The 26,501-nt window shown below is 39.9% G+C and overlaps 1 protein-coding gene across 3 annotated transcripts in view; it reads left to right on the top strand.

Moving 5' to 3' along the window:
- TPCN2 (two pore segment channel 2) overlaps positions 1–26,501 on the top strand; it is a 58,346-nt gene that overhangs the window by 3,034 nt on the left and 28,811 nt on the right. For all 3 annotated transcript variants that reach the window (XR_007902711.1, XM_051777213.1, XM_051777214.1), the window contains exons 3-24: positions 664–740; positions 1,346–1,523; positions 2,340–2,456; positions 4,257–4,363; positions 5,299–5,371; positions 7,549–7,648; positions 7,948–8,013; positions 8,370–8,434; positions 10,267–10,364; positions 10,692–10,773; positions 11,441–11,527; positions 12,554–12,673; positions 12,993–13,052; positions 13,140–13,268; positions 13,890–13,939; positions 14,742–14,841; positions 15,798–15,869; positions 18,103–18,176; positions 18,498–18,588; positions 18,710–18,792; positions 19,645–19,726; positions 21,161–21,246. Coding sequence is in view for 2 of the 3 variants with exons in the window: in XM_051777213.1 (XP_051633173.1) it covers positions 664–740; positions 1,346–1,523; positions 2,340–2,456; positions 4,257–4,363; positions 5,299–5,371; positions 7,549–7,648; positions 7,948–8,013; positions 8,370–8,434; positions 10,267–10,364; positions 10,692–10,773; positions 11,441–11,527; positions 12,554–12,673; positions 12,993–13,052; positions 13,140–13,268; positions 13,890–13,939; positions 14,742–14,841; positions 15,798–15,869; positions 18,103–18,176; positions 18,498–18,588; positions 18,710–18,792; positions 19,645–19,726; positions 21,161–21,246 (1,997 nt within the window). In the remaining variant the exon portion in view is untranslated. The remainder of the gene's footprint in view (positions 1–663; positions 741–1,345; positions 1,524–2,339; positions 2,457–4,256; positions 4,364–5,298; positions 5,372–7,548; positions 7,649–7,947; positions 8,014–8,369; positions 8,435–10,266; positions 10,365–10,691; positions 10,774–11,440; positions 11,528–12,553; positions 12,674–12,992; positions 13,053–13,139; positions 13,269–13,889; positions 13,940–14,741; positions 14,842–15,797; positions 15,870–18,102; positions 18,177–18,497; positions 18,589–18,709; positions 18,793–19,644; positions 19,727–21,160; positions 21,247–26,501) is intronic.

Here is a 26,501-nt window from a genome sequence, read left to right on the forward strand (position 1 = left end):
AGTTTTTGAGCTCTCTTGCTGCATTCAGATAGCTTTTGGTTGGGAGGTTTCCAGGGATCAGATGTGTTTAAGCTATGCCCACCTTTCTAGAATTAGATATTTCTCAGGGTAACAGCAGCCCAGGAACCACTGCAGAGAAGGGACTGAGCAGATTTTGGCAAAAGCCAAAATTCTTTCTGAAGGATCGTGGGGACTTCCTTGACCTTAAAGCATGTTTTATTCAAAGACACAGGTTGAGGTCTTTTATATTCAGGATTAATTTGTTTGCATCTTATGGCTTGTTGGAAAAGAAAGACAAAAAGAAGGTCCATGAGTGGAATGAATGCTAGAAAGGTGAATTAAGTGGGTGGATCATTTTGGCAAGTACATAGAGTAATCACTGATTTGTTACAGGTGCTGTCATTTGTAGTGATGGCAGTGCTTTCTTCAGGTGGCTGCCACACAGTTTGATTACCTGAGCAGCTCTGTGGTCTTGAGATAGGAGAATTTCTTTTAAATCATTCCCTTTTCACACATGTAGGCTACATCTATGGTCATGGGTGACTGATACTTTAATAATGAATAACGTGTACTTAATTTGTTTTACTTTGGTAACTTGATCTTTGTCTTTGAGACAGACTGAATGTAATGTTTGAATTATCCTTTTTTGCTTCCTGCCTTCAGTATCGATCCATAAATCACCGTGTGGACTCCAAATCCCTGTGGCTTTATCGATGGTACTATTCAAGGACTTGCCAGTGGTAAGAACTTGGTTATTCCTTTTGCTTTCTCGTTTAAGAGTAAGCCTTTCTGAAAAATTGCTCTTCCATCTTTCTTTTTTGTTAAGCAATTAGATGACTCTGCATTTATCCTTACAAGAACTTGCTGTAGGAAGCCAGGGGGTGTGAACACGACAGAAGTGCAGAGCAGCCAGTTATAGGAAGGTCTGATCACGTAGGTGGCTCTTTAGAACAGCTGTAGGACTGCTGCATGAATGGACTGTGAGCAAGATTTGCAGCACTGTGTGTTCAGAGTTTTCAAAGTGTCTATTTCTAAACATTCTAAATAACGGCAAGATTGTTTTGCAGCTGTTAGTCCCAAAAGAACACCCCCTGAGGTTGTTTGGTGGTCAGCAGTTGCATCATGCAACAACATGCTAGTCAAGTGCTGCCTTCTAATCTAACCCATTTGTGTTAAATATGGTATCATAAAGCTTGGTTTACTTCTGAGGAAAGTGCTTTTACTCTTAAATATTTTGTTATTCGTTTGAGTCATTTTGTATTTTTTTTGAGGGGGGGGTTGTTGTTGTTTTGTTGTTTGTTTTTTGTTGGTGTTTTTTTTTTAAATTTCACCTCTCTCCAACCAGGATTTTGAGTTTAACCATCACTGTAATCCTGGCTCTGGCTTTCATTGAAGAGCCTTCTTCGCTCACAGTCACATCGGATGTGCGGTACCGCCCTCCCGCCTGGAACCCGCCCTGTGGCCTGACCGAAAGCCTGGAGCTGCTCTGCCTCCTGGTGTTTGGGCTGGACGTGTCCGTGAAGGTGAGCACTGCATGAAATATTGGTGTGTGGGGCAGCCCAGTGCCCGTTTTCTCCATCCACCTCTCACTTTTATCTACCTTTATTTAGTTCTTGTAGGAAAGAAAAAAAAAAATATCTGAACAATGTATTTATGTTTGGATTTTGGAGAGCTCTTAATGAGCACTGGTTTAAAATTACAAGTACTTGGGAAACAATTGGTGTATACCAAGATAGATATACTATGTATATTGGAATATATATATATACACAATATATACTGGAATATGTATATATATATATACTATGTATACTGGAATATATATATACACACAATATATATTGGAATATATGTATTGGAATATATATATATATATATATATATATATATATATATACTATGTATCCTGGAAAATATATATATATACACACAATGTATACTGGAATATATATATATATACACTATGTATCCTGGAATATAGATATATATATACACAATGTATATTGGAATATATATATATACACACAATGTATATTGGAATATATATATATATACTATGTTTACTGGAATATATATATACACTATGTATATTAGAATATATATAATATATATTATATATTGTAATTTATCATTATATATTTATAATTATCTATAATTATTATAATTATATATAATTATATATTATAATTGCATACATATATGTTATGCATATATAGTATATATTCCAATATTAGGGTATATATATTCCTATATATATATAATTATATGTTCCAATATTGGGGTGTTGGAATTCATTGTTAAAGTAAGTTTTGGTTGCTTTTTTTTTTTCCCTTGCCCAGAGTTACTTAATTGGATGGAAAGAATTTTGGAAAAACAAATGGCTAATGGCTTATATACTGACATTAATTGTCTCCCTGACTGATTGGATTGTCTCGCTGAGCTTTTTCTGCACAGAGGTAAGAACTGGTTTCTGCAGAAACCATCAGCATCTTGACTGTGGAAAGTGGCAGAGGAGAAGAGCCTGCAAAGGGATAGTCAGCAGGGTGTATATGGTGCATGGAAGGATTAAGAGGTGAGGAGGAGATGGTTAATTTTTGACCTTTGATAGCTGGATAACACACAAACACAGAAAAAGTTATTGGTGATGTTGCCTTGCTAAGGATTATGTTTGATTCTTAATGTGTGTGTTCACTGGTAAAATTAAATAAAACTTTGCTGCTCTGGTCTGTCAGTAGGCAGAAAGTTTAAAGAAAACTCACTGCATGGCAGCAATTTTGTCATGCAGTTGGAGAATTATATCCTTAACTTGATTCAACAGCAGAGTCTATGCAGTGATGTGTAAGTAAAAGGTAGTTTAACAGCTGCTTGCTGAGCTGAAGCTGTGCTGTGTTCAAAGCAATTGTGTTCTGGGGGGAGTGTCAGCTTTGTGAAATGGCTCTAGAAGTGCCCTCCTTTGTGTAATAATGCCACCTCCCAGCTGGTTTTCTCTGCCACGGATTTTCATTAACAGTCATTGTTAAGAAAACACTAAGATGGTAAAAATACTGGGAAGCGAATGAGGGAGAAATCTTGAACTTGGCTTCTTTTGTCATTTCTTATGTCAAAACCGGTATCTGCTGTCTTCAGAGAACTTCCAGACCTGTTTTAAGTTACTGTCAGTGTTGGTCAGGATGAGGGTGGATGCAGGTGCTGCTGTGGGTGACACACTGTTTAACTGTTCGTGCTGTTCATTCTCTCATCACTGGTCACTGCTGACCTGCATGTGATGGAGCATCAGAGACATGATCTTGAAATGGTGAATACAAATGTTATTTGAGCTTACAAGCATCTAACAGTGAGAAAAGTGACTATGTCCTTTTTGTATTCATGCCAAATAAATACAATGCGGCTGAAAGAAGTTAATCACCTTGGAGGGAAACTGGGCTTACGGCGTGGGGAAGTGATCACAGAATCTTTAGGTGTGATAATGGATGAGTAGTTTGAACAGGAGCCTCCCACATAAAGCAGTGGCAGAAGGAGTAGTTGAACTGCTGGGATGTGTGAACGAGGGGATAACAATGAAGAAAGGGGTGTTGTGGGGGGGTTTTTTTGATGCTAAGTGTGACCCGGAGAAGATTGATCCTAAAATCCAGGATGCTGAAACACCTGAAGCAGCTGATAAGTGGTCACGGAAATAACTTGAAGGCTGGCAAGTGTCTTGAAGGCAAGAAACAGATTATTTGCTGTAGTGTTGTGGGGAAAAAAAAAACAATTACAATTTGAGTCTTGTCAGACACAGAAATTGCTGAGTAATAAGCAGGCCCTTTAGTTATAAAACAAAAAAAGAAGTCAGTCTGAAAATTGAAATCAAGCACTTATTTTTAGCATGTGTATTTGTTTTTATTGAAAGCAGCTCACTATTAATTCCTTTCCTGAGATAGGAAATACAAAAGTACCATCTCTTGCCAGCTTGTTATGTCTAGCGAGCAGTGAGGTTAGATTGTTTCTAATTAGTGGTCTGATGAGGCTGTTGAAATGTCAATGCGTGGTTTTTAAAGCAATCTCTCCTCATTTTAATGAGGCATCTGAAGTCTGAAATCTCTCTTGCCTGTTTTGTGAGCTCAGTGGGGCAGAGTTACAATCTGAGCACAGCCTTCTTCTGTCGCTCTGTTGACTTTGTTGGTATTTAAATCAGTGCTTTTTGGCAAACTTGCCTGGAAAGTGTTTGTGCCGCCAGTCTTATGGGAACTCAGTGTCTGATCCGTTGGTTTTTGCAGAGTTTGAGGATAAGAAGGATTCTTCGTCCGTTCTTTCTCCTTCAGAACTCCTCTATGATGAAGAAAACGTTAAAAAGTATCAACAGCACATTGCCTGAAATGGCAAGGTAGGTAATAGTATAGAAAACATCCTTTCACAGCAAGCAAGGGGTAATCTTTGTGTTCTGCTGTGTGGAATATGAGCAACCTCCCTCTAAGTTCTTGGTGAGATCAGGTAGCAATGGACGGAGGTTGTATTAGGGTTTTGATTCCTTTTAGTCTGTAAAATAGCTCTAGAATGCACATGTTGTGACTCTGTGACAGATAAGGTTTTTGGTGCTGCTGCAGTGGGAATTTTTGATTCTGCTTTTGTAAGGGAAGAGCTGAGCAAGGGCCTGTGCTGTGTTTTCTCCAAGGTAACCTCTCAGAAATATGGGTAGACACACGTGTACTTGTCTTCCAGTCATGAGGGCCACACAAAAAGATACCTCTTTCTTTGCATCTTCAGATGGATGTAAATCTGTCTTCAGAGTGCTTTACTTCAGCTTTTTCCTTTCTAAATGGTTTTAGCGATATAAATATATACACTTTTATTGTTAAGCTGGAAACCCCACTGGTGAAATTGTAACCAGACAACGTGATGGTTTTTGATAGAGATCTCTTCCTGTGACATGGGTCATGTCTGTGTAGAGCTTATGGAACCCACTACCCTTGCCTGTTACTTTTTCACTACCAAGCCCCAGGAGAATCAAAGGGGTGTGTGCAAGCCAAGGTGTTGTATTTTTATTGGAGGGTATAAATATGGTCCTTTCTCAAAAAAAAAAAAAAAAAAAAAAGAAGTGTTAGAATCTCATTGACATCACAAAAAGTCTGAGCTTGTGCTGAGGAGTCTCCACAAGTGTGGTTTTTATTTTTGGTTAAAACTCAGATTGTGTTCTATTTCCATATAGCTTCTTAAAAAACAAAAAACAACCCTAGTTTCCTTTATATTGCATTTTTAGCAAAGGATGCTATTAAGAATAAGATAAATTTGCTATTAATGCACGTGGTTTCTTTCCAACAGTGTTGTTCTGCTGCTGGCTGTCCATCTGTCCCTCTTCACCATGTTTGCCATGCTGCTGTTTGCTCGAACAAAGGTAATCACTTCCATTTCTGCTGTGCTGGATCTCGGGGGGCTTTTCTCTTTACTTGCACAGCTGCTTCATGTCCAGTTTTATAATCAAACTAGTGAAACTTGTTTCCCCTGAAAAGGTCATGTTACCTTGTCAGACTTGCTGTGATGAGTTTGAAGTCCACTTGGAGGGGTTTAACATGTGCATATGTTAAATATTCAATATTTAATATTGATAATATTAAATAAATAATATACAATATTCCATCTGCATAAGAGACTTCCTTATGCATTTATCCAGTTTGATCCTTTGAGTTGCTTTCCCTGCTTTTGTGGAAACCCTCTGTGCTGTTCTACATCCAAATCTCTTATTGCTTTTTCATTTATGTTATCACTCATCTCTTCTTTTTTTTTTCTCTTCCTTATCCAGCTGTTTGCTAATTTTTCTTCCATGCTTTCTCACCTTCCAATACTGGTACCCCTGGCCATGCCTTGGTAGGTTTTTACCTGCTTTACTCTGATGTTTTGGTTTCTGATCTCTGGGTTTTCCTCTCATTTTTCTCTTCCTGCTTCTGAAAAGCAAATTTGAACTTTCGTGGTTAAAATAATATTGTGTTCCAGGGCTCTTGGTATGTTCCCTCTCTCTAAAATTTCCTGTATCTTAATGTATTATGCTCAGATATTTTGAGTGGGTTTTTTGTTCTTACTTTTTAAGGCCTTCCATAAACGTGAGCACAGAAATTTCCTGCCTACTTCTCTCAGTAATTATAGTCCTCTCCTTAATCTCAGTTTTGCACCTTCATTCCTACTGCAGTTTGCACTTGAGCCTGCCTGTAGTCTTCCTCATAGTCAACAAATTCTTCGAATTCCCAATTTATGGAATTTTTGAAATCAGAAGCAGAGCTCTGTTTTCCTGCTTTAAGTTGCCTTCTGGATCTTTGTATTATCTTTGTATGTCACATCTAACTTCAGTAATGAGCTTTCCCAGCAGTGGGAATATAACTTGTATACCTAAACCAGTCAATTTTGTGTACATTTCAGTGAAAAATAACAAATTACAGAGTGGACTTTCCTATTTTGATGTGCTGCTCTGACATCCACACAAACTAATTTTATCTGACAAGGTGAATTACTGAAAGCCAAGTTCTAAAAATACATTTTTTAACGAAATTCATGCCTCTACATTTTTGCATTGTCTTGTTTACGTCCTCTAGAGGTACATTTTGCAATCTTTGCAGCAGATTCAAGGGCTGTTTGTTCTGTGCTGCATCATTCATGTTTGTATTGTTTGCCCTCTGCATCTTTTTTCATCTGTCTCTGCTTGACCTTGGAAGGGGGGGGGAATATGTGGATGACCCAAGATTAGCCTCCCAGCATGTTTTTGATGAAGATTTTGACACTGAGCTTTAGCAAATCATCTGATGTTTTCCCTGAGCCACAAGATAACTGTGATGACCTTAGTTGCCAAAGTGTTTGCAAATACATTCTGGGTGCCATAGCACTTATCCTTTTTTTTTTTTAAATTTTCTTTCTCCAAGGTGTTTAAGCTCTAGCGATGTTTTCATTGATATTGTAACATAGCATTTTAAATCTTCATTTTTTTTCAAAACAGTCACCTGTTTTCTTCTTGCCCAGCAATTCCTGTGCTGTGCATGAGTTCCTGCCTAAGGGGATAGCAAGAAGAAGGGGAAAACCTTTGTTTTGCATAGTGGTAGTAACTTTTGTACAAAAAACTGATCCAGGGGATTTTAAGTTTTTTATTTGGAAGTCAAAGGGGAAGTGAAAGACACTCAGTGGGTGTGCTGGTAGAGCTGCAGATGTGATTTTTTTTAATTATTTTTTTTTTCAGTAATATTTTATCTGCAGTATAATCTCTTGCAGGCTAAGAGGTGACACTTCTTATATCAATCAAGGGTCGTTTCAGATTCCTGTGCTGTCAGTTTGTGATATAACTTCTATATTGAGCTTCCTGTTCTTCCTGGTGGTTTTTAATTGCTGTTAATAAGTGAAGTGATTGCTCTGTATTCCCACATAATGTCTTCCTTTTGATGCTTGGTTTGTGCTTTTTTGTCACGGGGTAGATGTGATTATGTGCATAAGAAATCGATTATTGACTGACTTTAGTTCTTTTTTTCCCCCCTTTCCTTGGTAAGACAGTGATTCTTCAGTGTTTCTCCTAACAATGATCATCTCTTTGACCAGGATAACCAGCAGGATAAGGAGTGGGTGGTGTATTTCCGGAATCTGCCGGATTCTCTGACATCCCTGCTGGTCCTGCTGACTACTGCAAACAACCCTGATGGTGAGCAGTCTTTCAGAGACAGCTCTTGTCTCTCCTTTCAAGAACAATAGAGTTAAGATCACCTGCAGACTACTGTAACCATTCTTTCAGCTGGTAGTTCTTAATACAGCCAGAGGAAGGTTGGAAAAGGGTTTTCCATGCCTTTAGTAACTTGATTCTTGCCCTTCTTTGGGGTAATTATATATTGCCAGTGCAGCTGTATAAGAGCTTTTACCAGTTGCCAAAAATTGGTTGAGGTCTCCACTGTGCATCTTAAGCATTAAAATATTATTTCTTTTTTTTTGTTCAATCTCACACAGTGATGATTCCTGCATATTCTAAGAATCGAGCATATTCCATCTTCTTCATCCTCTTCACTGTGTTAGGTAAGTTACCCCTTGTCTTCAGTCATGTAAATGCAATTTTAACTCTGACACTTGTGCTTAACAGCCACGGTGGTTTATTTTCCTAGGAAAGTTTAATCATAAATTTCTCCTTTTTTTGTGTTTCTTCCAATTACTGTGTAATGCCTGTAAGATAATTTTCACTTGTGGCCTGGGGGTTTTGGTAACACGTCACAGAGAAATGCACACATCACAGTACATGAAACCACTTTGGAAATCAAACACGAGAAAACTAGTCCTCTTTAAGTGATAAATTTTATTTACTACATGCACTGAAACTTCTTTGATAAATATGATACGGATTTCAGTAGTTCTTACTGCCTCTTTTTCTCCAATAGGCAACCTGTTTCTGATGAACTTGCTTACAGCAATAATATACAACCAGTTTCGGGGATACCTCCTGGTGAGTAAAGCATTTCTAATTTCTGTGTCCTGCCATAACTTTGAACCTTATTAAGTGTCATCTGTGCATTAAAGCAGGAGGCCTGTTCTGGTTGTAAGTTTTAAGATGCTAAATGTTCTTTGATGGAGATACTTTTCCCATTATATGCTGCTGTAGCTTGATCCCCTTCTGTGACAAAATTACTTGCTTGCATACTTCCATGAATGCTGTGGATCTGCAACTTTGACTATTATGGGGGGGGAAAAAACCCTATTATAAAATTGAACAAGGTGAACGAGTAACTCAAATTTGGGTTTTGTGAAGAAAATCTGCTGTACTGTTTAAATAGCCATTGTTGCAAATCATAGAATCACAGGATGTTAAGGGCTTGGAATGGACCTTGAAGATCATCCAATTCCAACCTCTCTGCCATGGGCAGAGACACTTCCCACTAGGCCAGGTTGCTCAAGGCCTTATCCAACCTGGCCTTGAACACTTCCAGGGATGGGGCATCCACAACCTCCCTGGGCAACCAGCACCCTCACAGTAAAGAATTTCTTCCCAATATCTAACCTAACTTTCCCCTCTTTCAATTTGTACCCATTACTCCCCGTTCCTGTCACTACAGTTCCTGATGAGAAGTCCCTCTCCAGTTCCCTGGAGGCCCTTTCAGATGCTGGAAGGTGCTCTGAGGTCTCCACACATCCTTCTCTTCTCCAGGCTGAACAACCCCAACTTTCTCAACCTGTCTTTGTAGGGAAGGTGCTCCAGTCCCCTTATCAACTTTGTGGCCTCCTCTGGACTTGCTTCAACAGTTCCATGTCCTTCTTGTGTTGAGGACAGCAGAACTGGATGCAGCATTCCAGGTGGGATCTCACAAGAGCAGAGTAGAAGTGGAGAATCACCTCCTTTGACCTGCTGGCCATGCTCCTCTTGGTGCAGCCCAGGGTTCTCATGCCTGTGATTTCCTTAAGGTTTAGTGTCAGGAGAAACTTGGTGACTTTGGGTGTGATTTTTTTCCCCTTATTTACATATCTTCTTATAGTTCCTTCATTACTGGCTTCTCCTAATATATATATTATAGTTCCTTCCCCTTACTTACACAGTTTTATAGTTCCTCCAGCCCTTTAGAGGAGTGGGGTGTGGGCTTGGGGGGGAAAGTGAAGTAATAGCTGCCTGCTCTAATAGAGTTCCAGAGAGGAGAAGTTTTTTGGCTAGTGAGCCTTAAGCAGTGTTACACAGAAGGAATGGCCCCCACCCTCCTGTGGGAGAGAGGTGTTTGAACCCAGTATGTGCAAAGAGGATTTTTGGTAATCCTTTCCTCCTCCTCTGTTTCTTCCCGTCTTTCTCAGTTTTTCACTTCCTCACATGAGAGCATGACAAAACTTGACTCCCAACAAAGCAGCTGAGTTTGAAAGTGGTTATTGTGGAGGGGAAAAAAAAAAGGCATGAAAAACTGTGGCTCTGGATTTGTGCCTTTAGGGGAGAAGCTGCAGCTTCACAAGCTGTCTCACTCTTCTCTCTGCACAGGAGTGTGAATTGCTGTGAATCCTTGAGCTTTGCTGTTGCCACTGTCTCTGGAACAGGCATATGCCTGTGCAGTCCAGAATTGAAAATAATTCATGGCCTGGATGTTTACTTGGATTCCAGACTTGTTTGCTTTCCTGCTTGCTTCCTTCCTCCTCGTACACAGAGTTCTTGGAGGGAGTGAGGCTGAGGGCAGTCCCCTGTTCTGATCTCTAATCACAGATCCAGGATGTGTGCCAGAGGATCAGTGTATTCTGTGGCCATAGGACGTAGTAGTGCATGATGTGTGAGTAAATTGTTTCCTCTGTGGTGTTTTTACTGTTCAGAAATCAGTTCAGTCCTCCCTCTTCAGGAGGCGGCTGGGAATCCGGGCTGCCTTCGAAGTGCTTTCCACCCTGAAAGAGACTCCTGCTAATGCCCAACAGTAAGTGAACAATGTTGCAACAGTAGATTATCTAGCAAAAAAAAGTACATTTTTGGTCATCTGCATTTTGTTTAATTTACTGAGGATCCACTCTTAAAAAACGGCAGTTTGTTGCTCATCTCATTTTATTTATTTTTAATTTAACTGAATGTTCATAACACACTATTTGGGACTTATGGTGTCTGTTTCCCTTTTATTTCTACTTCTAATTTTACCTGGTTTTCCAGAAAAGAAAGGCAGGAATGCATTTGGAACAGCTTTTTTTTTTTTTTTTTACCATCTATACAGTTATCTGTACCAGGGCCCACTCTGTTTTCTTTTAAATAGGTCATATGTCAGCAGTGGGGCCTTACACCAAGTGCTGCAGAAAGTTGAGATGGATTCTCGCTGCAAACAAGCCATCCTGAGGGTAAGAAATGAATTTTCTTAGCCCTGATGCTGGTGACTGTCAAACCCTGTGATGTGACAGCTGTGGAAACTGAAATTTCCCTAATTACACCACTGATCTAGGAATGGCAGCTTTCAGCTCAGCTCCTTTATGCTGCTTTCTCAAAGTGTGAACAGAAGCCCAGCTCACTGTCTGTTTATGTTTTGATCTTCAGAATAAAAGTAGTCCTTAGACAAGGATTTCACCCTAAAGTTGCTCCCTCTTTGGTGTGATGAGGGATGCATTCACCTGGAGAGAGGTACAGAGGAATGAAAGCTCCTGTTTTGCAGAGCTAATTTTTCCCTTGGCTTTACTTTATCCCTGGAAGTATTGTGGTCTAGAATTGCTCTCTGCTGTGCAGCATTCCTTGGATCATAACATAATAATGGCACTACCACAGGGCTAAAAAATTTAAGTTTGTCAAAGGTGCCTGTGCTTCCAGAGAGGGGAAAATAGAAAAGGTGAGAGGAATCCTCCAGTCACACAGCAATGTTGTGTTAGAGCAAAATGGAACCTCACTCTAACAGCTTGGAGTAGCTTGTGTTAGATCTCTATTCCCTGTCTTTTAAAGGTTGTCTGAGGGTTTGGGCACTTTTTGCAGTTGCACCTATTGCAGATTCTGATCTGAATGTTTCTCTTTCATGTGCAGTCTCTCAAAATGTGCTCCTGTGACCAACTGTCAGCTGCCCAGTTCCAGAAGCTCTTTGAAGAACTAGACAAAGATGCCATTAAGCAAGTATGTATCTGACCATTGTTTATGAAACATCAGAAGTTGTCTGGTCCTCTGCAAAAATAAGTGATGGTATTGTCTATAAAGTGTATAAACAGACTTGACAACATGTAAACACAACACAAGGTGCAATCACACGTTGTTGATTTTGAAGTTGTTCATGAGTTGCTCTTATAGTCACAAACAATGTGGCTTTAGGAGCTTTCACAGCATTCATCTGGGATTGCCCTAAATGTACAAAATTGTTTATTCTGTCAGCATTTTAAAGCGACTTTGCCAAACAAAATTGGTAAGATCTGCGTGTGTATTTGTCTAGTAGGAAGATTCATTACGAGGAAACAAAGAATAGGAGTTGGATTTACAGCATTGGCTCTCTGAGAGGTGCTGTGGAGAAATGAATTACCTCCCTGGTAAATTGGTTTTGATGAAATAGGAGGGATTTGTCTTGTTGTGACAGTCCTACGTTAAAGGAATGCCTCTTCAATTGTGTTAGTCTTTGCAGGGTAACACTTAAATATACTCAAAGACTTTTCTCCAGTCCCTGAGTGAAGAACAAAACATGGATTCTTTAAGTGTTCAGATGAAGATGGGCAGAAAGCAGCCTTCTCCTCTTGGAGGGAGAAAGAAAAAACCAAAACACAACTATTTGAGGGTTAAGAAATGTTCTTTTCTATGTTTGCATGTAACCAAGACTTCTGAATTAAGTGCTGGGAAATGGGGAAGGAGTGGGTACAATTAATACCTTGGTGTTTAGTTTACCTGCTTGGGGTACTGAAGAAGGGTTGGACTGTCTCCCTTCTCTGCCATTCCCTTGTGTTGTGCCATAATCAGAAATGAACTTTTGCTGTGAACAGCCACAGCTTGGAAACATTTTCCAGCTGAAATGTCAAAATTAGCCTGTGGTCCCGAAGTTTTGCTTTGAAAATGTCTGGCTTCTTTTAAAAGCTGAGCTTGGGTGTGGGGTTTTATTATTTTAGTACTATTAAAATGCTTATGCTTTGATTCTCAGCAAATCCTTTGTGTTCTTTTCAGCATCCTCCCAGTCCAGAGTACCAATCCCATTTTATGCAGAAATTGCAGTTTGCCTTTGGCCATCCCTACTTTGGCTACTTGGGGAATGTGGTAGCCCTTGCAAACATTATTTCTATCTGTGTAAGTAAAAGGGTTTTTTTGTTGTGAGGTGGTGGGGGTTTTTTGTCTGTTTTTTTTTAGTTTTCCTCTGCTACAAACCTAAGTTCTGTTTTTGTTCTTTAGTCTCTCTTTCAACAACCATTTTTTGTAGCAGCTGGCAGGGTTTTGGCATACTTTAGTCATGTAAAGTCTTAAGTTGAGAGGGAATACCTGCAGTTAAAAATATATTCTCAGCTGCTTGGAAAAGGTCTGTGCAAAGCACGAAAGACTCTTCTTGTGCTTAAAAATCTGTTTTATGTAGCAGTAAAGCAGTGGATTCATAAAATATTTCCTGTTTAAGGTGGTTTTGGTGATGGATGCAGATAAACAGCCTTCTGAAAGAGATGACTTCTTCCTGGGGGTAAGATGCAGTAGCATTCCTACAGTTATTGCTGTTCCCTGAGATGTCAGTAATTCTAATGATTGTTTTTATTTTGGGGGGGTGAAGGCCATCAACTGCTTCTTCATCCTGTACTATCTGCTGGAAATGTTGCTGAAAATCTTAGCAATGGGCTTGAGAAGATACTTGTCTTACCCAAGCAATAGATTTGATGGACTTCTGACTGTAATTTTGCTGGTAAGTGTTTTGTTAACTAATGTGTTCTTGTGTTTGTTGGGTAGGGAGGTTGGGAACTACAGGAGCTGGTGGGATTGCTCTTTCTTCAACACTGACAGGCTGAGCTGAACAACATGGGCAGTGGCTTTCAGTGGCTTGAAAGTTTTTGCTGGTGCATGGTTCCTTTAGGGTCTGCTTTCTGAAGGCAGGCTTATTTAAATCCATGGAAAAGGTGAGTTTTCTTAGAAGAAGTCTTTTTATTGCTATTTGGAAATATTCAGCTTTTTAAATAATTGCATGAGGAGTTCTGTTATGCAGCTAAGATGACCTTGTTCTTTCAATGAAGAGGCAGGTTATTGTAATAACTATTTGGTAAAAGCCTGAAACCCATGTGGCAGATGAGGTCAAATTCATGGCTAATGGTATTCACTGTGTATCCTTTTATTGAATGACCTATGTACATTGAGATAATTTGGGGAATAACTGGGCAAATATGACAATTCAGAGCTCTAAAGTGAGTCAAAAAAGCAGCTTAATGCTCTTAAAAATGTTTCCTGTCAAGAAGCTTACAGAATTTCTGAAACTCAGAATTACAAAGTAAAGTTTTGACCTTTTTTTCCTCTCTTTCTTTCCTAACTAAAGATTTTGGAGATTGCAACTTTTGCTGTGTATGGATTTCCTCATCCTGGCTGGTAGGTGACCTCTGTGAACTGCTGCACTTTGCTCAGTGACTGGGCTGGGTCATGCTGTAAAATTTAGTAGAAAAATACCCATAGACTTAGACTATTTGTCTATACTGGAATACCAAGCAGTTGTATTTTTATTTTTGTTTTTAAGATCAAACAGCTTTTGGATAACTCTCCTGATCTTTTTTTGTTACAAAAAACAATTTACACTGTTATCTCTGCAGAGACCTGGTAGACCTTATGTTTTGAAAATGGCTTATATTTGAACACTACTAAAAACATCACTACAAAAAAGTGATGGTTGGCAGAATAGTAATTGCTACAGTCTAATGGCATTAATTATTATCTTAGAATTGATTCTGTTTGGGTTTGATTTCACCCTTTGATTCTTAAATACAGATGATTGATTGATTGCTCTACATCTTGGAGCACCAGTTAGGTTAGACTTGTTAGGTCTTTGTGTCAGTCACTGCAAACAGATTATAACCCCCATGAGTCACTGGTGAGTGTGTGCTGTTGGTCTGTAGATGTAACACCTTCAGGACAGTGATGTGACTGTTATCTAGAATATGTGTTCTCTGCAGTGTTGTCTTAAATAACTTCTTTCATGAACATGCACTTTAAGGAGCACTCTCTGCATATTTAAGAGCCCAGGTTAAACAGGTCGCTTCCTGCAGCAGTTGTTAAGGGTGAGATTCCTGCTAAGTAAATGAACATACTTACAGTTACCTGTAGCCCAGGAGATGAAATTCTGTCTCTCTGTCACGAACTGTTTCTCTGATTGGTTGTCTTCTCCCATCTTTCCCAGGAGACCCGAGTTCATGGGTCTGTTGTCCCTGTGGGATATGGTGCGGCTGGTGAACATGCTCATCGTGTTCCGCTTCCTGCGGATCATCCCCAACATGAAGGTGATTGCCCATCCCTCCACAACTCCCATTTCCTTCTTGGCCACCTCATAAATTTTGTTCCAGCCTTTCAGAATAACGTACAGACTGCAATTCTTTTGCCCATGGGTGGGATCAGAGCTCGGCTCTGCCTGTCCTGGCTGTTGCACAGCCCCTCACAAACTCCCTGTCTCTGGGGCTGGTTTCCTCTGTTGAGGCAGCAGACAAGTTCTGTTGGTGTGGTGGCAGTTGCTGCTGCTATTCTAAGGTGGGCAAACTTATCCAGAAACACTCGTGCAGCTCGTGTGGTGCTTCAGTCTTAATTAGATGAGTGGCTGGGGTATCCTTGGAGAACTCTGTACTAAGGAGGAGTTAGAATTGCTTTCACTAGATGCTGCAAGACATTTGGTAATGCAAAGGGTTTTGTGGGATAAATCCTTCTCCACCTTCCCAGCAGAGGTATTTCCACCACGATACAGAAATCACTTTGATTGTTTGTTATAATCCTGCATTTACTTGCTTAAAAGCTAAGCCCAAATTAATGTCTGGTGCAGGGTTTATATCTCACTTCAGTAAGCCATAAATACCAAACCTGATGTAATCAGAGGTCATGGTGTCAGTGGAAAGTGTAAAATAGGAATTATGTGGGTCAAATATGAAGCAGTCACCCTGGAGCTGGGAGGTGCTGGTGTTTTGCTTGCCTCCCATTCTTTCTAGTCTTACTAGACATATAGTCCTTTAGGTTGCAGTACCTGTATATATTTAAGACTTATGATGACGTCTGTCTGTGAAAAAGACTCCTACAGCATTGCTCATTCATTTTAAATAAATCATGGCAATTTCTCTGTATCAAAGATGTCTTGCATGTAGTCATAACTCACTTTCCCCATTGATATTTCTTTGTCCTTTTAGTAAAAATAATTTGATGTGGAATGGAAGTGGGATGAATGTCATACATGTAGAATTCTGCTTTGTTTTAGTTCATGGCTTTGGTTGTCACTACATTGCTGGATCTGGTGAAAAACTTAAGAGCCTTTGCAGGAATCCTCGTGGTAAGTCATGATGCAAGGTTGTCATTTGCTTTGTTATAGTTAGCAGTCTAATAAGGGTATGTCTCCAACAGAGTTAACAAGTATCTTGTGCAGTCACCAGGATCACTAACATTTCACCTCAATCAGCCAGTTCTTCTCCAGGGCATGTGTTTGAAAGCCAGGACAAACTGCTGTTTTGTTATGGCCTGTGCACAGTGACAGTGCCTCTTTTATCAGGAGGATCTTTATAGGAGTGACTGAGGCTTCCTCAGAGTGCTTGCCTCAGGCTGGATACTCTGGTTGCAAATCAAAATTCATCCATGCTAAAAGCAGACCAGTTTTCCTTACCCTGATTTGCTTATTAATATTTGCTTATTAAATAGCAGAACCACTTGAAAATTGTTTTCCAGTTGAGAAGGTCTTGAGATGGCATGTTTGGACATGACTTTTGAAAGCCTCCTGTCATCCTGTTTTGGGTGTATCTGTGTAGAGCACATGCTCTGTAACCATGTGATTAAAGGGTGGATCACAATGCATGATGTCCATGACACAAATCCTCCCAAATCCTGAGTTTCTGGCTTTGCAACAATGTCTTCCTGGTAGAGCAGAGAAGTGCCTGGGTAGGTTTGGTTTTGTTTTGTTATTGTCCATGGGGTTTTGTAGGATACTTTATTTTGAGGTAGTGGTTAGAGACCAATGATTTGTTGCTCTAGTCTATACATTTAGCATGCAATTTAACCAGAATATCTGTTTTTGTCATTAATAATCTCTACTTTTATCTGTAGAGAAGGGGCCCTAGGTTGGTGTGTGTTGCAGCTCGAAATAAAGATATTGGTTGGGGCAAAGCAAATTTTGTTGTGCTCTACAACTTTTGTTGTGCTCTACAAGTCACACTTGCCACTGGGAGCTACTCTTGGAACTGAGAAGTATTTTCTTTCCTTCCTGAAAGAAGGGGTGGGAGCCTGTAGCGATAGGCTTGATTTTTATTTTCATAAAATGTGCATTAGTGTTTCACTGTAGTGTCTCTATGCATATATGTGAGACGTGATTCTCATAAAGTGGCTGCTGCTGATTGCCCTGAACGTCAGGAGTGTGAACTGTAGTTTTGCAGCAGTTGTGAGGCAAGTCTGCCACAGTGCTTGCCACTTCCATTAGTTTAATTTGCTTTTGCCCCAGGCTATGTGGAAGCTGTCACCGAGCTGCTGCTCTGCTGAAATCTGACCCCACTGCCAGCTGATAGAAAATATCTTTCCTTAAGTTAGGCTGGAACACATGCTGATAAAGTAATGTAACTAATTAGCTAATTTCTCATGCAGTGAGTCTTTGAAATATATGGTGGTTTTTTTTTTTCAAAGAATAAAGTTAATTTTATTGCCCCATCTTCTGGCAGGCTGTGAAACATCAGCTTCAACTTACTCCAGTGATGTTCAAAGTGCTGTGGTTCATAGGCCAGGGCAGTTCTCTTCCTCCCAGACTTCCCCCTCCTTAGGTCTGTTTGTAACAAAATGCAAAAAAAAAAATCAAATGAAAAAAGTATTTTTATTTTTAAGACTCAGCTTGTTTCAAGCTTTCCTGGGACAAGTGGGTCTTTCTCAGAGGAGCGAAGCTGTAGGTTATTTCTAGAACAATTTTTGTAGGATAAAAACTGTGAAATCACCCAAGTGACTGCTAAATACTGAAAGGTGTCTTTTTAAAGGGAAGTTTGCATTTCCAACAAGTAGAAGAAAGGAATTTCAAACCCCTCTGTGTTACTGAAAACTTTATTTTTAGGCTAATTGTAACATCTTTAAGAAAGTTGCTGGTGTAATATAAAATACTGGCTTGGTTTTGTCCTTCAGTTAAGTTTAATAAGAGCTATTTTCACTGAATCTAGCAGAAAACGCCCTAAATAAAAATATTTAGGTTATGCTTTGTAAATACTGTCAGTGTGTTTTGGTTTAAGTTGCTATTCTGCAACGTTAACAGTTAAATATCAGCACTCTGAGACACAAAAAAAGCCAAACAGATCAAAAAGTAAAATAGATCATAAAATAAAAGGATTTAACGCATTTTAAGAACAGAAAGTTAAATAGAATATTGAAAAGTAAGAGCAAACAGTTAAGCTGGGGAGTATTTTCACTTTAAAAGCTTCAGGCGTTGTTCTTGACGTAATTCCTTCACCTGTGGTACAAATATAAATTCCATATTAATTGTGTTGCTTTCTCATTTAGTGACAGAAATATTCCAAGCTAACAGCTGCTTGTATTCCTTCCAGGTGGTTTTCTATGCATTTGCTATCACTGGCATAATGCTGTTCAAAGGTGCTGTTGTTCCCTTGGGAAACACCAGGTAAGGTTCTCAACGTCACTGCCCACAAAGAACCCTGTCTTTCAAAAGCACCTGTTTGTGGCTGTTTTGTTGTTGTTTGTTTTCTCTTATTCTTGGAGCTGAATTTTAATGTTTGAATTTTAAATGTTAAATCACAAGGCTTCATGTTCTGTTTCCTCTTGCTGCACTGGAATTGCAGGAAGGCTCGTCTGGGTTTGAACTGTTTCCCTTGTTTTCTGCCTTTGAGATAATGAACTTTCTGCAGGGCACTCAGGAGAATTTTGCTTTTAAGGTACAGTTTACAGAAAGCTGTGTTCACATCCCCCTGTAATCCTCCCACAGTGCTGCCAACACAACATTTGCTAATGGCACTTTGCAGTGTGGGACCTACGAGCAGCTGGAATATTGGCCCAACAACTTCGATGACTTTGCCGTGAGTGTGATCACTGATGACATCCTTCCCTCTTCCCCTCTCCTCTTACCTCTCCTCATTTTCTGAGCCTCAAGTGTGTGAGAAATAACCACTGACCTTCTGTTCTGCTCACTTTGTTTAGGCAGCAGTGGTGACCCTCTGGGATGTGATGGTGGTGAACAACTGGCAGGTCTTTTTGGATGCGTTTTCAAGATATTCAAGTCCGTAAGTAGCAGTAACAATACTGAAAAAGTCTCCTATAAATCCAGTTTGGAAGGTAACTGAACAAGAACTATGCACATGGCACAATTCCACCTGCTAAGAGGGCTGCTGCTTACCTTTCTTCTGGAAATTCAGGTATAAAGGAAAGAAATTTAATGCTTCTGTGTTTTCTCTGTGGGTGAACAATTTTTTTGGCAGACTTAAACCCTTGGGCATATCTTTCATTTGTATTTAGTGACTTAATGGGAATGTTTGAATGAACTGGGTGGCTTCTGGGTTGAGCTGTTCCAGTGCTCCTTGGCTGGTTATCCCAAGCCCTTTGTTAAGTTCTGCAGGCTCTGTGTGGGATAAATGTTTAATGTGGTCTGGAGGAGACTGGACAAGTTATGACAGAGAAATCCACTGGATCTGCAGTGAATGGAAGCTCCCTGTAATTCAAGAAATCTCTGAACTGCAAACAGTTGGAGATTGGGGAGTGCTTAGAGGGTAGCAACACAGATATTTTGCCATGGTTTTGCACTCTTTCCTATGTTTCTGCTTTTGCCCATTCCAAGGATACTGTCCCAGATGGATGTCTTGCTGTGATCCAGCACAGCTTCTACTGGGCTGCTTTTCTGTCCCTTCAGAGTTCAGTTAAGCAGGTTGAGTGGGGAGAGTGAGTCTGTTTGGCTGATTTAATGAAGGGCTAAGATTTTTCTATTTTTAATTTTTTTTATTCCATACCTCGTTTGACATCAAAAAAGGAGTAGCATTATATTTCAAGGAAAAATGTGATTTCATGGTGCTCTGCTCACTTTTGAGGCTGAGGGTATTTACTGCCTACCTTACTTATTGTCTGTGTAATCTGATCTGCAGGTGGGCAAAGATCTATTTTGTAGCCTGGTGGTTGATCTCCTCTGTCATCTGGGTTAATCTCTTCGTAGCTTTACTTCTGGAGGTAAGGAAATGTGTTTATTTGGCATTGGATCCCAAAGCTGGGTTCTAATTTCTGCAGGAAGTTAAAAAGAACCCAGGCAACTTTTTGAGAATAGTATGTTGGGCTTGTGTGTGTTCTTCCTTTACCTTTCTCCTCGCTGCCCTTCCCCTGAAGAGTGAAGGAGGTTGGTTTTTTTCCTAGACAATTGTATGCTTTACTTGCAGTTTTGTCACAAAACTGGTTGCATCTCATTGGGTATGTACATTTTCATTATATCACTCTCTATAAAGATGAAAAATATTATAAGTATTATAAAATTGCTTGTCTCTTGTACATTTGCATTTAACTTCAGCATTAGTTATTCAAGCTGCAGGCTTTTTGCCTTTTAATGTATCAGCAAATGAAGTTAGCTCTTCAAATTTTTAATTTATTTGGCTCTCCTGTGGTTCTTCCCACCCTGATTTGAATTTACCATTGTTCAGTTCCACGCTAGAAGAGTGGAACTGATTATTTCTTTTCAAGAGACCATATTCTGGAGTCTTTCAAACAAGCTGGGGAAATAGAGGTATCCAAGCAATGCCATGAAGAACATATAGTTCTGCCAGTTTCTTGTGTATGTTTATCCTGCAAATTCAAATTTCTGATGGTGAAGGGAATGCTAATCAGAACCATCTCCTCCAGGTTAATAATTGTAGACTTCTCTTATAAGTAATGGAAGGAACTGAGTACCTGTAGAGGGCACTTCACCCCATCTCAAAACCTCTAAAAGTTTCTTTGGGAGATGTTTTTGTTGTTGCTGAAGGTATTGAGAATTTAAATTTATTATAGTAGGAAGAATGGCAGACTTTCAGTCCAAGACATCTTCTGTCTGCTTACTTCTGCAGGGCTGTGGCCAAAGTTTTTGCTGTAAGAGCCAAGATGCAGCATTCTGAAGGAGGAGAGCAGCATCTCACTATTTTTCTCCCCCCCCCCTTTTTTTTTTTCCCCTGAGCTGCCTTGTCTGCTCCCCAGTTATTAATTTGTCAGTGTTACTCAAGATGGGGAAGGGAATGTGACAAAACCAGTAGCTGAGCTTTAAGCTGTGATGCCTGGACTAGCAGTAGGTTTGCTTATATACGGTTGGGGTTTTAAAGTGGAAGAAATTCAGAGCAGGGTAAAAATTTGTGGGTAGTTCACTTGGTTGTCTTGGGGAGGCAGTCCTTGCTAGGAGCAGAAGGCAGCAGGGCTCTCTTGTGCTCTGCTGTTCTTTCAGTTTGTGATGAGAAAGTTAATTCTTTCCTGAACAACAGGCTCGAATAAAGCAGTGACCCACAGCCAGTAAAGGTGCTCTGGCACTGAGTTTGAAAACAGAGCTCACCCCCCTCCCAAACCTTACCTGCAGACATAGTGACTAGATATTTCTGATGTCATCAGAAGTAGTCCTTTTAATTTTTCCCTGTTCCTTTTACATTGCAGAACTTCATTCACAAGTGGGACCGTCGCTGTCATCGAGAGTCTCTTTCAGATGTTGAATACCAGAGGACAGTGGAACTAATGTTCAGGTGAGTTGGACTGGATTTGATAATCAATCTAGGTTTTTTGTGTTCTGTTTTAAAGGAGATGTGCTGCCTGCAAGAGGGCAAAGGCTTGTCTTCCATTTCCTCCCTCTGAAGCAAACTGTTCTATCTGTTACTTAGGAAAAAATCAACAAGTGCTTCAGTTGGGCCTGGTTTAAGCTGACGTGGAAGCCTAACCTTTGTATGTTTTGTGCTCATAGCAGGGTGGGAGAAGAGGTGCTGGGGGTGAGGGGAACAACTGCTGAGGGGGACAGAAACAAGGGAAAGAAGAAAAGGGAAGATGAGGAAAGTGATGCGTGTTCTTGGCTTATTATGAGATTGTGGGTGGTGAGTTGAGACTTGATGATCGTGTATGAGTGGAACTTCTGGTGCACGTTGGATATTCAATAGTAGCACTGGGAACATGTTCTCATCTGGGAGTTTTTTCAGGAAAACAAATCTACTGACCTTCACTTGTGTTGTGCTGCGTGCAGGAAATTGCTTCCCTGCTTCTTGTGGGAAAACAGCTGCTGGTTTCCATGACACATCTGTAGAGGATGGATCATTTGCAAGTAGATGCATCTTTAGGGAGCATCAACTTATTGTGATTTTAATTCCTTGTTTCATTCTTGAAACGAGCACACGTCACATCCTCAGTATGTGCATTGCTAAAACAAATGCTGAGAAAGCTCCCTTTGCTGCCCCTAACAACTCATGCTTTTTCTTTGTAGAGATGTTTTGGAAGAACCTACAGAGGAGGAGTTGATGGAAAAACTGCACCAGCACCCACACCTGCAGTTATGTAGGTGACTGGTGGGAAGGACTGATTTGTTTAGACCTCTGTTTTCTTGAGGTTGTCAACTGGAAGAAACTGGATTTTCTGTGAGATGCTGTTTAGGAAGAGGGGCTTGTAGGACAGTGTGTGAGGTTTTGCTTGGCGATTCTCTGCAGGAAGGTTATTTTATTTTTGGGTTCATATCTTTTTCGCAGAAGATTTGAATCTTGCTAACTTGACTTGATTTTAAGTTGCAGTTTTAGAGGAGTGTTGCAGCCGTTATTTTTATAGACTGTTGATATCAGAACATGTTTTATTTTCTTTTTTTTAAGAGGGAAAGTGTGTTTAAAATGACAGTGCACTTTAAAAGATGAACTTTATAACCACTAAGCCTCCTACTTTCTTCAGCACAGGAAAATGGAACTGCCTTTTCTGGCAATGTGGCAAGGGCTGTGCCCTGCAAACCATGAATGGATTAGGCAGGACCAGAACAGAATCCTTAATCTTTTTGTAGTGAGAGTCGAAACACTATTTTTGCTGTAACGTGACACCAGCGTATCTTACCGAGTTTTCAGGAGTTAATCACGTTGGAACACAATCTGTTTCAGCTGAGGGGCAGGGGCTGCCTGCTTTGCCCATCCTCTGGTTTCCTCTGCTTTTGCTCAAGGGTTGGGTGCCGGCTGTGTCATGCTGGTCGCTGTGAGAGCAGCTCCAACCGCGACCGGAGCCATCGCACTCGTGCTTTTCCATGTGGTAAAAACTGAGCTCTTCTGGAGTAAACATTCTTGTGCTGCTTTTTAGTGAACCCTCTTCCTTTTACTCTCCCGTCCTGCCTCTGTGTCGTGTCCCATGAAGGAGCTGAACTTTGGCCGGAATGTCGCGCCACGATCGCTGCCAGTCTCCCCTTAAAGGGGGATGGAAAAAAAAAAAGGTTGAATTGGGATAATCAAAGTGCTCGGCAGTTCAAATTTTTAATTTGAGTCTGTGGGATTAGAAGGTGCTCAACCAGTATTGCAGGATCACATACCTTTATGGCTTAATGACCACACGCTCCATATCACTGACTTTCACCTGGGTGAAACTTTTTTGGGTAAGTGACTTCCTCAACAAACCTGAAGTGGGGAATTAACAGTAACCTGTGTCTGGGTGCTTTTCACTGTCCCTTGGTATTCCTCTGAAGAGGTGATTTATTTTTTTTGTTTGAATCTTCGCCCTGTGAAGTTCAGAATGAATCCCAGCTACTGTTTTGAGATGTGAAAATGAAACTGCTCTTTGAGGTGCTGCCTTCTCATGGAGACACTTGTCACCAAAACAGACACTGTTGTGGTCACCTCTGTAGGGACAAGGGCTTGGGGAAGGTAATTGTCCATAAAACACTGCTACTACTTGTAAGTTATTTGATTCTTTTTTTTTTTTTTAAGATAAAAAACAGTTTTCAGAAGTGCCAAGCAATCATCCTGTATACTTTTCCCTGTTTTTTTTTCTCATTAGCCTCTCTTTCTGTCCTGCGTGAGGGAGAGGAAAATATCCAGGATGATGGTGCTTTTTCACTCCAAAGCTTATTTTTGCCTTGTTGTCTCACTGTTCAAAGGTGGCTTAATAATTCTTGTCTGTCTGTTTCTTTATCTTTTTGCTCGTATTTTCTTTTTGCTGTGGAGTGAAATGTGTTGTAGCTTCTACATGTGTAGAACAAAACTGAACTGAGTTGTGGGCTACTCCTGCAATCTTTCTTTACTTTTGTAATCTTGCATCTTAAGCCAGGCCCTTGTCTGTGTTCAGTCTCTTGTCTCTCTTCCAGATTAAGCTCCCCAGGAACTCACTTGCACTGGTTCCAGTGCCATCACTGCTTATTTTCAGTCATGCACTTACAACACTCATCATGGCAAGCTGATAAAGGCATCAGCACTGTTTTTTCTAGTTTTGAGTTTGTTTTTTTTCCAGTATGGCTTTATGTCAGGATGGTTTCTGCTCCTTCTAGCATGATGTATAATCACTTCCACCAATTTATTGGCACTTATTACACAGTGGTTAAATAGTCTATTTTACCTTTTTACTGAAAATAAAAAGTTATTTTTTTCCCACTTTTCTGAATACTTGAAGTAGTTTTGCCTTTCCAAAAAAAGGAAGTGTACAGTTCTTACCAGTTTAATTATTTTTTTTGCCTCCTAAGGTTGTTTGGGTTTGGTTTTCTGTTTGCTTTTGGTTATTTGGTTTTTTTGCCATTACATTCCACTACAATCTACCAAAGCAGCACGAATCAGTGTGGGATTATCATAAACATCACAACTGTCTCCATTATGCTTTCTTTGCATCTGGGCAATGTGAAGAAGGCATTCTGAAGGGAATAGTCTATCTTGTTCTTGTTTCACATTGGTGTAATTGCCTGAAAGTGTAACTAGAATTTAATACAGAATTGTGCCACCTAATGTCACTTGAACTGGAAGATGTAAATGACCACATTATGCAATAACTGTATAAAATCATGAAAATGAATGTACATAATAAGGTAAAACTTGAGGATTGCATTATTAAAAAAAGTTTTTCTCAAACTGTGGAAATAATTGGGGTGTTGCAATGGTTCTTGTGGTTTGGTTTTTTTTGCCTTTCCCTTGCTGCTGATTTCTGCAGTGCTCAACATCTCTGCTCCCATTATCTTTGCTGGTTAAAGGCTGGGCCCAAGGAGGAGGTTACATGCACGTGGGACATATCTGCCTGGTTTCAAAATGCAGCACCTAAAGGATGCTGCCCTGCTGTTCTCCAGCTCTAGAGGCACAGAATCATCTGTAGGCACTTGGGACACTGAATTTTTAAGGTGGAACCTCATTGGAACCAAGCGTTGGGGGTGTTGAGCAGGTTGATTTTTCACTTGTGCTTCAGTCTCTACAAACCAGGTATCCCTTCATCTCCTCCTGGAGAGATCAGTGCAAAAAGCATCCTGCTAGCATGTTGACTGGGGCAGATTTTGCCCATGATCTAGCAGAGTTCATGGCATTCTTTTGGAACAGGTTCTGATTGAGAAGATGATGGATTTTTTTATGGGCAGAACAAAGTCAATCCTGGGTCAAGCTGATGTCTCTGACAGTGGTTGTTGCAGATTCTCAGGTGTGAAGCACATGAAGGCCAAAGCAAAGAGCAGATCATCTTGTGTTATTAAATCAGGATCAGATTTTTCTATCTTCTGAAGGAGGACCTTAATCACCTAATTAAGGCTAATTTGAGATTCCTCGGCTATTTTATTTTTCCTTCTTGATTTACTGTGAATTTTTGTTGCTTTAAGATTTAGGAGTGGAGGGAGAGGATGGATGCAATTGAAATGTTCCTGATTCTTTTAGTAAGAACACAGAAATACAGTGATAAACCTCACAAGCACAATTAACTATGAAGTAACATAAACTGACTGAGCTGCAAACAGGCAGCTGGAATAACTTAGAAACTGTGTAAGAATTACAGACAAAGGAAGAAACACTGGCTTGGGTTTATATGAATGGAGCATGTGACATGTGCTTTCATGGCCTCTTTTGGGGTTATGTTTACATCTACTGGCACATTTTGGGGAACATTGCTTTTTATCCCTCCAGCACTTCCTAATGTGCACCAAAAAAAAGGGGGGGGCATACAAACCTATAAGACAAAATAGGTCCTGTGGGAAAGTGATGGGGGGATATAGATTAATTAACACTGATATGTGAGGTAAATGTGTCTCTTACCCTGGTAGATGGTTTATCTTTTCACCTGCCTGTATATTAAGAGTAGTACATAGTGTTACCACAGCTTTTGGTACAATTTAACATTGTGCTTTAGTCAGGTGGAGTAATTCCAGAGCTCTGTCTTGGGTTTTATTGAAAGCAAAATAAAGATAGGTGTTTGCCTGCCTTTTTTTTTTTTTTTTTTGTGTAGGTGTTAATGATTTTTTTTTTCTTTCACTAGATTTTTTTGTCTGATTAAAAGCCTATACAGCTGTTGGGAGTTTTCCACAAATCAAATGGGTTAGACTTAATCTGCAGTCTTCAGAAACATTCAGAGCCATTTGTTATGTGAGCTCTGGGTAGAGATAATTTGGGGTTGGGGAGTGGAAGGATAAGATGGGGTTTGTAGTCCATCTCTAAGCAATATATATGACACTGTTCCAAAATGACCTTTATAAACCAGAGGAAATTACCAAAATTTTAAAGGAAAATTTAAGAGATAAATATGCACTGTTACAATTTAAAAGTACATGTCAGGGAATAAGTGGTATTAGAAGACAAATATTATAGGGCTGATATTCAATACAAATTGAGTGAGCCAACAGCATCTCAAAAGAGATCAAAAGAAAATTGCTTTGCTGTAATTTGTAATAGTCCTTCTCTTTGGGGCCCTGCATTTTGGGCCCTGAATTTTAAAATCAGCAAGTGGGGGGAGGTGTCCTTTTTAAGAAACTGCAAAGGTGTGAGTTGAGAAGAACTTTAGAGGAAATAATTACAGGCAAACAAGAGACAGGCAAATA

Source organism: Manacus candei, unplaced genomic scaffold (assembly GCF_025592945.1).
Source record: "Manacus candei isolate 608988 ecotype Guabito, Panama unplaced genomic scaffold, ASM2559294v1 h1tg000009l, whole genome shotgun sequence".
Taxonomy (NCBI): Eukaryota; Metazoa; Chordata; class Aves; order Passeriformes; family Pipridae; genus Manacus; species Manacus candei.